Here is a 13,057-nt window from a genome sequence, read left to right as displayed (position 1 = left end):
TGCGAATTTCCGTGGTTCGAACTTGGTCTCTGCATCTCGACTTCCCCTCTATAGGTGTGGGCGACCTGGCAGTATCCCAGCCCTCGTGCTTCCTTCGGGTGGTATGGCAGTTAGGCACTGAAAGGGCGCTACAGCGATTTTTTCGATACGGCATCTCTTGGACTAACAGATCTCTGTAAATAGTTCGAGTTCATCTGTGGTCTCCTTGGGGGGACCAGTAAATCATCTAACTACTGCATGGGAACGACACTATATCTACTTTGTTATGGCGGAATGAATGACAGGACGTGCAAAACAAAGACTGCTTGTTTCGTGAGGAACTTGACTTGAATTTTCCAAAGGCCACCTCCAAGCGATAACCCTCTTTGCTTTCCTTCATTTTGGTTTTCTTATGGGAAATCCAACAGTCTGTAGTTTACAAGGAGCGTGGGGAACGAAATTTGACTATAAGGTCTGAGTGCAAACGGTACTGCTTGTGTGTTAGCTGGTAGTGAATAGTCATTAGTTGGAAGCGAGGCACAATAACCGGATTCTCGTAATGTTGCTCCGAGTAGGTGTGTCAGAAACGACTGGCAGTAAACTAATCCCAGAATGCACAGCTCGAGTGGCAGCTCATCTTCACGAGAGACTTTGTTTCTTGAAATTGGAAACGACCTGGAAAATTTCTTTGGTAGATTTAGGGGAACGGGTCATAAAGCACACTGGATGGGTACAGTTAATAGGTTATGATCTGCTTCATTTTATGCCAGCGCTTGACCTGACTGCAACAGTTGGTGGTGAACGTCCTGTCAAGCTCGGAGGTTCCGAAGTTTGACCGCTCCTAGTGAGTAGAAGAAGTGACGAGTGTCGCCAGTATTACAGGCACACTCCATTTCTTTGGCTCGTTTGTTCCACAAAAGCTCCGTGTCTTTCTTCAAGGTTTCTTAAATTTGAAGTTTGGCTGTTAGATGTGCTCGATTGTGCGAAATATCAACTAAAGTTGTGACAAAGGTCCAGAAATTGGTTTTACTCCAAGGAGTTCCAAAGCATTTGTTTCCGGTTTTTCGCTCCTCACCTCCCGACTCCAACACAATGTGAATCGAGTTTGACCAGGGTTAATTGCCACATGCGAAATAGGGTTGTGCCAAGTTGGAGGAGATCCCAGACTGCAATTTCATAGATTATCTGGCCCTTGTTGATATCGTTGCGTTGATTTCACGTGACTGATGTGTGATGTCCACAAGAACACATGTTCTTGTTTCTTTTTTGTACCACTACACGATCCGAGATGACCCGGTAGGAACCACACCATCGGCGGTCGACCGCCAGATAATCTATCTGGGTTCAGTGGTGGAGTGCGGATGGTCAGTCCCAGGTAGCAAGATGTCGTCCACAGTATCGGCCATTGGAGCTGTTGCTTAAACCTAGAGGCCGTTCATCGTTATTAGGACTTGTTTTTCCATATCCAGGAGAACCCTAGTGTATTTTTAACGAGGAGTGTAATGAATCAGCATGCGAATTTATGCCTTTGGCCTATATAATCATATCAGACTCGTACATCTGAATACATTGTTGACTGCGGTAGAACTATAGTCAGTTGGTGCGTGTACCGAAATGACGAACGGAGTTACTGTTCCGGCTATCTTAGGATTTTTAGATGACTGTTGCTGGGTAGCAGCGCGCTATCGGCGCTCCGATTGGGTCAATTGGTACGGCCACTGAATCTCCAGATGTTTGTGAAGTCCGGAACTCGGTGTTTTGAGTACACACTATATTGGGATGTCTTCGAGAGACAAAATACATAGATGTTCATATTTTGAGATATAGAGTTTTGCTTATGCAAACGATAAAGCAAGTGAGAGTAAGGCGTTCAGCTGGGTCAATTAATGGTTGTTGGTGAATGGGGACAACGCAGGACACTTGTTTCCGCCCCTTACTTTGGCGACAGACCTGTACCATGAGAGTGTACGGAATAGGAGTTCCTCTGTAAGTCCTCAGAGGAACATAATTTGTGGGCGTTTCGAAAGGTGCAAGGATTGTCTGTTCTGGAAACACCCACTCCCGACCAAACGGCGACATTGGAGGCTGCTTAGCCAAACCATTTCGAATAAGCTCGTTAATTCTGCCACATTTTTTAATTGCGCTTCATACCATCCCTGTGTACGGTGCTTCTGTAAGCCTGACTGGTAGATAAATTCTTTCATCTGGGCTGTCGTGTAATTCACAACGGACTGATGGAGGACAACGTCACTGTTGGAGTTACGAAGGTCAGTGCAGATTTCTCTGTCTAACAACTATGGGCATGACTCCAGCCTGTACGTCAGTGACAGAATATCCAGTTGTATTTAGTTGAACCTTCCATTAGTTGGGATTGGTCCGGAGAAGAATTCTTTCGCCCACTCGTGTAGTTGGTCCCTAGAGGGAGGTAACTAGAACAGCTCTGTATTGTACCGAAGAATATCACTTTACGAGACCTAGAACCATCAAACTTGACTTCCATGCAGTTAGCCGGAGAAGCATTTGGCACCGTAACACAGGGAGGCCGAGTTTCCCTCTGTTTTTTGTTGAAAGCTGGGTATTCTCCACCGAAGGGTATCAGTTTCAAGCAAAGGTCGAAGGAAGTGGTTTTAGCTAAGAATGCGGTTCCTCTTATGGGCACTGTTATGTCCCTTATAACCAATAGTGCACAAGGATTAGTGCTGTAGCGGGCCTTTCCGCAATCCGATGCAATCTTACCCGCTCATACAACCATTGCCCACTCACCCGCTCCCGACTGAGACAACAAGCACTCTGGTAAAACAGTTCGTATAGTTTCGGCAACAGTTGAATTACGTATCATTAAGGAGAAAATTTGAATCGATGGCGGCTTTCTGTGTGCGCCTTGATGTTTTCTATATATTCATGTTGATTTTCCCAAGGCTAACACCTTTCCCACTTGTGTAAATTATCCGTAGTTGATCTGGCGTTTCTGGGTCCCGAAATACCGCACCGCTGTACACCCCATTGTCTAGATGCGTCACCTCCGCGATGACCTAAAACAGAGACGGAATAATGTAGTTTTCATCTCATTAAGGTTCCACTGAGCATACTCTGGGAGTGCTTGGGAAGCAACGTGTGAAGCAGGATAAAATTGTCGTTAACATCAAGTCATTATGAAGGCAATTTCCAGAGCAGTTCCTAACAAGGAGAATCCCTGAGAACGGTCGCCTATTTCTGTCTCAGTCTTCCAATGGACGGAAATAACTGGTGGGACACGAGGTGTTTATCGGTTAGCATCTGATTTCAGAGGATTATCTTTGAGTGCTGCTTGCTATCCGGTCTTTACCCGAGTTCCTCCCTACCCAAGTCCCGAAATTCTGGCACAGCTCTCCATTGGACCATTTGAGTTATTGACAAAATCACTCGTTGCACTGACGTCCCTTTAAACAAACAACTTAGCTGGTTATGATAAAGTATATAGATGGAAACATGTTAAAGAGTCTAGTACCAAAATCTTTAGTGACCTCATTTACCGAAACAAGCACCAAAAATGTTAGCCATCACATGTTAGAGAAGACGATCGGTGGCTCACTGTGAAGATCCTATCCCATCGAAACTCATCAACTCATCGTTTTAGCCTAAAACCGTGGAGAGTACCGGAAAGCAGTTACTGCTCTGGTTAGTGTTCAGAAATGTTAGGTAAGTCACTGGCTTTTCTCGTCAGTTAATTTTCAACTTCAGTGTTGAAGTTTCAGTGTTGTTGGACAACACAGTAGTCACAGAAGGAAATATTTGACAGATATCGAAGTTGATCAAATGAGCGGACTGTAGAGCGACTTAGACTTCGTAGAAAGATGCACTTCGACAAAGAGTGCGCATTTCAAAAATGGGTAACCACGTGGATAATTGTTCGATCACGGTAAAAGACTGTGCTTGACATCAGAGATGATGAACACGTGAGGAAAGAAACGGAGAAAAGAAGCACTTGTTCATCAAATGGCAATACACGAGAAGACAAAAAATTGACTCTCTGGATAGATGAAAGTGTGTCACCTTTTTCCGAAACGTTTTGTTATGGTGAATGGAAACGCATGTTAAATGCACCATGGTACGGTGGCTGTGCTTTCTTTTCTGGTTCCCTACCCACCAGCTCTGAATTCTATTGATAGCGTCTGGAGCCAAGCAAAACGATTCATCGAGACGAAGGCGCGACGGAAGTACGTATAACTCACTTCAGATGATCTACAGAGTGTACTCGCATAATTGAGTGGCTTCTGGGTGGATTGCAACGGGCGGCCGAAGAATGCAAGTTCACGAATACACCAAAAGCAGTGCTAGCATAGTGACGTTCGGTCCAATAATGGTCTTTCCACTAAGAAGCCACCTGACTGTCGACGTATGGCTATAAAACACGTGGGACGGTGAATGGGATGACAAAGTTTAAATTAATCGACTACACCTCTTCCTTCGAAACCTGTTTGAACGGTTGCTTCCAACTCGAGTGACAGGATTTGCCATTCAAAAGTGGTTGAAGGCTCACGATGGATCAAATTAGCTAGTGCCTGTGACCCTCCAAGTTTAATGAAATCCCGAAGAAGTAAGGTCAATGACCAAACTTACAGACGCTCTTTAAGATCCATCACGATGGCACTACAGTTAGCATTGGTTCCAAAATTGGGCACTGGTATCACCCGTCAATTCTCTTGTGTTTCAGTAAAATGTCACAATTTTTCCGCAACATGACATGATACCATGCGGGTTGGGCGTCTCAAAGATGGACCACTTTAAATGTAATCGAGAACTATGCGGTACAGATGCAGTAGTGACCTAGTTTCATTATTACAAATTTGAGCACTCTAATCTCAGATTGCCTGCTGGTGACTCGCTATCAGTAGAACATGGGAGTACCTGTCTCCCACAAGTCCGATTCCGCCTTTGGAAAATTAACTGTTTTAGTTCTATAAAATAAAAGTTGTAGCCCAATAATGATGCTATACTCAGTAAGATAACCCTAAAATGATCTCTTAGGTTACAACAGGAATTACTGCTTTATTTTGTAAGCGCGTTTGGGATAAACGTTTTCGTTTTCCAAACCAAATGTAATCGATATAATTAGGAAAAGTTAGCGACTTTAGGCTGAGCTTGACCACTTTAATGGACTGGTACTACGGGGAATGCATATCCCTGGTTGAAAGCGAGCACGCCGTTAGCTGTTGCCCAGACGTTGCGGGACCTACTGCGAAGGATCCACTTGATTATTAACCAGTAAGTCATCCAAATGCTAAACCGATGTACTTTATTTCCTTGCTACCACAGACCTGCATGAATCGATGGCGACCTCCAGAGTGATGCTGTCACCATTACACTCCGTCTATCCACAAATGTTTCCCAGCTGGTTTCGAACTTACAGGTTGATAGAGTACTTTTCCGAAGTGCTCACCAGCATGGTATCTGTACAAGAGTATGCTTCTATAACAACAGACCATCAGTATCTCCAGAGTTTTCTGAGTTCTCTTAACAGAAGTTCACGATACTATGCTGGTTGGTATATTCTGGTAGACATACTGTCAGGAAGGTCAGATTCCTGAAAGTAACCCCAAAACGCCCGGAACCTACTGAGACCCTGAAACTCCACCAAAATCTCAATAGGAAAGCCGGCAAGCATCCAGGACAGCCAGTCAGTCAATTCAGCAAAAGTCGATGAGTCATCAGGCTCGCCACAGAAGCACAGCCGAAAGTGATCAGCTTTCAGGAGGAACACGATCGATGTTGATGGGTGTTCACTAACGCCTATAAGGCAGCCTGGATCAATGCCAGAAAGTGCTTTTTAAATAGCGCGAGGCCGTTGTAGCTTTTGCGCTCGCTTGTTGCAATAAAACTGTTGTGTTCTTTGTCGGCGAGTTCTTTTCTGGCACTAAGACACGAGTTACATGTTACAAATTTGCTACAGGGGTGGGGTAGATAGATATAACACACCACCTCAAATTTCTCCAAAGGGCTAATTCGAAGTGGCTCAGGTCGTACAACCTGGGAACGCCTTGATTGAATCACTTATCCTTGAACGATTTGCTCAGAGCGGTTTTAGGGGGCGAGATGGCCGAAGTGGTTAGAGCGCGGATTACTAACCTGAAGGTCCGCGGTTCGAATCCGACCTCCGCCACTCGACTTCCCCTGTCTAGGCTTGGGCAACCTGGCAGTATCCCAGCCCTCGTGCTTCCTTCGGGTGGCATGGCAGCTAGGCACCGGAAGGGTGCTACAGCTGAACGCTTTTTTGTCTTTGGTTTTACAAAGTGTGAAAGTGTCATGCCATCAGAATTAAATTAAGATCCTCTAGTTGGACTGGTTAGAGTCGCGCTTAAAAACGTCACCTTCCTGAGTGGAAACCTCCTGAAGGAACACAAGACCAAATACTGATACTGACAGAAACGGTCAAGTTACGCGAATGTGAGCGCATAATAACTCTATCGCCTCCGTACATGCCTCGATTAATCCAGCTTGAGTAAAACTGAAGGATCCGGCGTCAATAAATTCGGTAGGGCGTTGTCCCTCCACAGTAACTGTTTTCCTGTCATTATCGTTGACCATAAACCAACAGAACCAGGCTTCTATCTTCGCATGGGTTAACAGAATAGTGGGAGCCTTGTTGAACCCCAAAGTGATGTTCGGGTTTCGTGACGAGTTTACGGGTGGAATTCTTAGCCACTCGAATTTTTGGGTAAATTGGGCCGACTGGAGCTTGGTGTTTCACTGACAGCTGTGTGAAAAATCTGTTTTTTGGTCGTTTGGTTCAAGCTTGGAATTTGCCTTGATCGGAGAGATGTTTCTTTTTCGTTCGAGTGTCATTTCAAAAAAGTAGATTGCTTGCTATCCGAGTACCAACGGGCGGTTTTGAATTACCTCTACCGTGGAGTTATTGTTTTCACGGAGTTTCTCGCTGGACAGGGTTGATTGTGTATGGATAAATACTACAGTTAAAAGTCTTGTTGTTACTGAATTACCGTGTTGTTTTCAATGTCCAATATACTGACCAAGTTCTTGTTGCTACCAGCGTAGAGGATCAGTTTGTAGTGTGCGTCAAACTTGGCCACGTAGCCCTAAATTGAATGAGAAGGGACAAGAAAACATGCGTTAGACATAGTCCTCACATCTAAAGAATTATCTAACTGAACATCAAATGAGTACTTTGCTTCATGACAAACGCCTCATATCCGATTCCGCATACAAACAAATTACGTAGCCACGACTGAAGCGTATTCATCCTAAAAACTAGGCCGCCTCACAAAAAGTGTACGATATCATTTCATGCCAGGAACAACCTCCCGGAGGGAGCCACCTTACAGGATAGGTCATGTATTCTTCTTTTCGCAGCTTTACTTCATGAGCAGGATTAAATCGTTTGCTCGGTATCTTCTGAACGGCCCTTGTGATTGTCGAAGAAGGTATACCGCAAAGTTGCGTGCGACCAATTGCGGGTAATTCTACAATCAAGCAGTTTCGGTTACCTGCTATTCAGACGACTAGCGTGATCAAGATGTCCAGAGAGGTTTCCTCGAAAACATATTCTCTTCACGGGGCACTTCGCTGCAATGAATTCATTCACTAATCGGTGCGAGCTGGCCCGTCAGACCTTACGTGAGACAAAAATGAGCCTGTGCGGACACACGGTATCCAAGCCGAAAAGCATACACTGACAATTACATTTCAAATTGTGTCTTCGTTCTAAAATGCCGCAGAGCACCGCACTGTGATGATACGTCTTCAGAGCCGGTGGTTTGTAGGTTACCATCCCGTCAAGGTTTATCTTCAAGCACTTTCACAGAGCTTGGTTACTATCTCATCAATGTTTATCTTCAACCACTCACATAATTTGTTTAATACATGCACACTCACCATTTCACTTCTGTTTTGATTATGTCATGAACACTCGCCCCACGACTAACTGAGATTATTGGAAACTTATCCTAAGACAAACAACGCAAGCGCATCCTCATTCACAACGTAATCATATATATATATATATATCGTTTTGGATTAAACGACAAGAAACAGGCCAGATTTCAACACGCTCGGTCAAGACCCGCATTCCATACAACTGCGTCCTGCAAACCTTGGCATCATCCACTACAACTTATCAAACGATGAACTCGATAAGTCTCTTTCCTTTTTGTGTATTATTCAATTGTACTACTGTCTCTGGTAGCCACTACACACAGCTGTTTATTGTTAGTGTTACTCACCTTATGATATTGCTTCTAGTAAAAGACAATAGCACTAACAAATTTGGTGAGCCCGACGTGACACGAACACGCAACCTTCTTATCGAGTTCTTCGTCTGGTAAGTTGTAGTAGATGCAGCCGAGGTTTGTAGGACGCAGTTGAATTCCACAGATTTTTTCGGGCATTACTTATTCAAACGTGTCCGTTTTTCCGCGTTGTGCCTCTGACATTTCCGCCAATACTCTTGCTCAGGCTTTCGACGCCGGCGCACGTTTCGTGGCCTTCCAAGTAGTCAGGGTGATTTAGTGATCGAGATGCATATTCAATGTGATGTAATGGAACTTTTCAGTTGTTTAGTAATAGAAAATTTACCGCATCAAACAGGGAATGTGTACATGGAAGAAGCCTTTTTGCAAAAAGAGCAACCTAACTATAATAGTGTGAAAATCTCACGAAGATTCTATTCAGAAAGAGAAAACAAAACAAGGTGAACGAAGACCTGTGTCATTCGTAAAAAAAGTTTACCCGATAACAAAGAATTTTCTGGTTCTCTGGTGACAACAACCCGGAAAAACTTACAGGTACTGATACTCAATTTGTTCCGAGGCCCATAACGTAGATGAGTTTCATCCAGTGAGAACTTGTTTTATAGTAATCCTTTGTCCTCAAAATCATAGGTACCGACGAATCCAGGGCTTGGGCTCACCTTCATAAAGTCAACAACCCCCTAGAGGCGAGCAACGTCTCCTAAACATCTGTGGCATTAAACTCTTGAAGTTCATATAAATAATGAGTGATGCCCCAGGAAAATCAAAGGGAAATTATGTGGAATGGAACTTATCCAGTGAGAGCTATACCTCTGTGGACCTAATCCATCAACACGGAACAAAAGATAAAGGAACAGACTGCGGATATATTGAAACACTAATTTGACACAATTGGTACGCCGCACCACCATGAACAAAATTCATTGTAGGAGTCTTCCCCAAAAAATACAGCGACCATCGTTGAAAGCTATGCCCACTGAAATGCTGCTCTTAGCAGTTTGGATGTGTGGGCCCTTGGAAGTCATTTTCTGATTTCCTCTTTTGGCCATAACAGGCCATTCTCTATGAGTCTTCAATATGGTTGGAGGTCGAGCTCACTCACATTGCTGTCCTCTTCCTTTCGCAAAACCCCAAGATGCTTATCGCACTCATCACTCGGAATCGTTATTAATTCGGCGGGTGACCGGTCATCAAAATAGTTAGTTGTCTATTGGGTTGAACACTGACATTGCTCTTCAAGTAACCGGACTCACCCGAGTGACCTGTTTAAGCGGTTCATATACAAAACGAGACAACGGTCGCTTGTACGACATATTTTCGCGCTCCGTAATTTCTCTTTCACCTTCGATGAGGAAGTTGGGAAACGGCCATAGCTAATGTTCAAAGTATGGTTACAAAAAACTGGCGTAATAATCCATTTTACCTGAACCAGTGAGTTTTCTCGCCTCCACGAACAGGTTAAGATGATATTTTTTGTTGGATCTATATCTAGACCGTCGTTTCCCGCCACATATGTACCATAAATTTGCCTAGAATAGCAGATAAACCTCTATGAAAAGCCCACTCACCACAGTGAACTTCCTTGCTGATCATGCCAAACCTGAATACTGTCATCCCAGCTTGCTGAGATGAAAATCGGTAGATAGCGGCGATCCTCTTTGCCTCGTGGGTGATATGCCAAGGCTGTAATACGGCTTGTGTGCCCCAGGGACTCGAATGAGTGGATTCTGTGTTTAGAAAATAACGGTTTAAGTTGAATAGCCGACCGCACTTTGGCCGCAAGAGACGACATTCATTGCTCCATCCTTTCTCATATACACGTATGTATGCATCTTTACCACCAGTAATGAAACGTCTGTTGTCAAAAGAGATGGAGAGGCACAAAATGTGATTCGCATCCTGTTTACCACGGTCATCGTTTTCGTCATCTCGAAACACATATTCTTTCCAAATAGTTTTGAGTGCGGTTCTGCTTGATGGCAAAGTGTAGTTCCATAGTCGGACAAAGCCCGAAGCATCTTCACGAAAGAATTACGGACAAACTGATGGTCATAAACCTACATGAACACAGAATACACTGCATCTCACTCGATGTGGCTGACGGTATATTGTGGAAGAATCTAATGTCAGTACACGGCAGAGTTTCTCCAGGGTCTTTGAGCCTAACTGTTAATCCGGTTTTCCTTGTACCATTCAAGTGAAAAAGCTACAAGTAAATTATACGAAGTCATCTAATCGTAAACTTACACGGATATCTCCATTAGCTAATCCGACGGCACAGAACGAGTAGTCTGGTGAAGGGCGGACAACCATTGCCTCCGACTCCAGGGATCTTGATCAGCTATCGGATATCGACCTAGTAAATCTTACTGCGTCGTATCCAATCGAGCCGTTTCGCAGGTGTGCCAGTCATCGTTCAGTGGCATAAATTCACGATCTCCCTCTTTATATTTTTCCGCTTTGGGAAATTCATTGGTAACATCGTTATCGTCAGCAATTTCTTCCTCCGACAGCGGAAATGTTGAAGTATTTGAAGACTCATCGCCCGAATTCATATGGAGAGCTGTAGGTAGAAACCAGCTACCGTCATGAAAACCATCAGTGCATTCAGTGCATTTCCCCCATGGTAGATACACGGTTTCAAAAAATCGAGGTTATATCTGAACGGTAGTTTCGCCGAACAAAGACTATTGGCAGAGATAGTCTAACTGGTCTTAGTTGGGGGTAAAGTCTCCTTTAGAAAAGTCTTATCTATCGACCGGTGATTTGCATTTCCCGCTGAGTTTCAAAAACCGAAAATGGATATTCTCAGACTCAATGAGAAGGACTTGAGGTATATTGGGCTGTCAAACGGCTCCGTAAGTATCTTTTTGGATCAAACTTTACCACTGCTACCGATCACGAGGTTTTACAGCTCTTGTATCCTCCAAAAAAATCTCTGGCGAAGTCATCTGCCGCTATGGTGCGACGGTGGATTATTGCACTGAGGTTGTACACCTACACAATTGTTTATCGTAGTGCAAAAATGATTCCCCATGCAGATTTCTTGTCGAGAATTCCATCATGCGACTCTGACTCAAACAATTCTGATTGTCTGTTGATTCAACCATTACCAATCAAACGGGATGCACTTGTTGCTGATACTAGAAGATATTTTGCTCCCATTTTTCTACACTGCGACGTGGCCGGACGCAGCAAGAACGACGCCGATTTCCTGCTTTTTACTTTCGCATAGAAATTTTTTTTACATTATTCCGGATGATTTGTTGTGCTTTGAAGCCATCATTCCACCAACTCAGCAAATGACTGTTCTGGCAGGTTTACACTGGTCATCTGGGTGTTGATAAAATGAAACCTCTTGCACGCTTGTCGTGCTGGTGGCGGGAACTGGATGCTGACATCAAGTATACTGCTAAGAATTGTAGTAAATGTGCACATAAGACTCATAACAAGTCTTCACAGTGGTATCCGTGGCCAGGTACTTGTGAAACATTTCAGAGAGTTTATGCTGACCACTGTGGTGCTTTTCTCGGCAAACACTATGCTTTAATTATTATTGACGCATTTTCACGTAGGCCTGAAGTTTTTCTCACTACGTCTCCAAGTGCCGACTTCACACAACAAGCATTGAGGAAAGTATTCAGCCATGAAGGTGTATCAATTGCTTTGGGTACTGACAACGGTACGCATTTCACTGCAAAATTCCTCGGGAAATGGCTAAAGGGTCTTAGATGTCGATATCTGTTTACTGCTCCTTGACATCCCAGTCGAATGGGCTTGCTGAGAATTTTGTCCGAACACTGAAATCTGCCATTACTTCATCCTCCTGCTTCTTTTGTGGAACTGGACCGTGAGATTAATAATTTTCTATTGCAATGAAGGGACGCCGTTCATTACGTTGCTGGGATGATTCCCGCGTTTCTATTTAAATCTCGCTCGTTGCGCACAAGCCTTGACTGTGCCAAAACGGCTGATGTTACGTTTCTCAAGGGCAACGATCTACGACCTGCTACAGGAAGAATATTTTCATCAAGTGGCAAACGGACGGTCACAATTCTCAATTTGGATGATCCCTGTTGTCATCGGAAACACATTGAGCAGGTTGAGTTTAATACCAGAGGTCAGTCTGTTAACGGCACTCTTGTTGTTTCAAATACTAATGAATCCTTTGTGGATGATCTTATGGTATCCGAACAAAACGTTATATCTGAAGAACATATTACCTGCGAAGAACCTGAAGTTTCTGAACCGAGAAGATCTGAAAGATTACGATCAAGACCACCAATGGACTATAAACATCTACACGCTCATTTCAGGTGTGGCGGATGTTATGAATATGATTGAAACTCCGTTAATTATTCTCTTGTTTTAATATTCCAAATGCTGTACATATACGTAAATTCCAATACATACGTGCTGGACTTTATTACTACAGAGTTACACTCCGTTCCAGAGCTCAACGCGCTCTTCTGGATTGGATCCCAATGAGCAGTGGTCTCTGTGCCGTTCGGTTATCCAGGTCGATGCTTCGATATATAAAGCGGTGGCTGTTTGTATCATTGGCGTACGCCCAAACGGACAGCCGTTCTGATGTTGAGAAGTATACTTTCTATCGGGAGTTATCCGCGTGATGATTTGTCGAAAAAAAGTAACGACACTGTGATCCTTGCGGGCGATATTAACGCCAAAGTCGGTCGTCTGGGCTCCTTGGGATCATAACTGGGCCGTCTATTCGAGGTTGATGCTCAACCAGGAGTGACTCCTGCAGTTGTGTACTGATCATCAACTGTTTCTGGCCAGCACGGACTCTCAACATAAACGCTTCCATCGCGTAG

General features: G+C 44.0%; 2 protein-coding genes across 2 annotated transcripts; both read right to left on the bottom strand.

The window, feature by feature from the left end:
- Positions 1 to 2,780: 2,780 nt before the first annotated feature.
- Positions 2,781 to 10,279, bottom strand: T265_10959 (hypothetical protein; the record flags this gene model as incomplete). The annotated part of the gene is made up of 6 exons (XM_009177483.1): positions 2,781 to 3,011; positions 6,957 to 7,052; positions 9,476 to 9,595; positions 9,646 to 9,751; positions 9,791 to 9,905; positions 9,994 to 10,279. The coding sequence occupies 6 exons, from the start codon at positions 10,238 to 10,240 to the stop codon at positions 2,871 to 2,873; spliced, it is 825 nt and encodes a 274-aa protein (XP_009175747.1).
- Positions 10,280 to 10,588: 309 nt separating this feature from the next.
- Positions 10,589 to 10,777, bottom strand: T265_10958 (hypothetical protein; the record flags this gene model as incomplete). Its single annotated transcript, XM_009177482.1, has 1 exon — positions 10,589 to 10,777. The coding sequence occupies one exon, from the start codon at positions 10,775 to 10,777 to the stop codon at positions 10,589 to 10,591; it is 189 nt and encodes a 62-aa protein (XP_009175746.1).
- Between the last annotated feature and the right edge of the window lie 2,280 nt (positions 10,778 to 13,057).

Source organism: Opisthorchis viverrini, assembly GCF_000715545.1.
Source record: "Opisthorchis viverrini unplaced genomic scaffold opera_v5_430, whole genome shotgun sequence".
Taxonomy (NCBI): domain Eukaryota; kingdom Metazoa; phylum Platyhelminthes; class Trematoda; order Opisthorchiida; family Opisthorchiidae; genus Opisthorchis; species Opisthorchis viverrini.
This window is presented reverse-complemented; position numbering and strand designations above follow the sequence as displayed.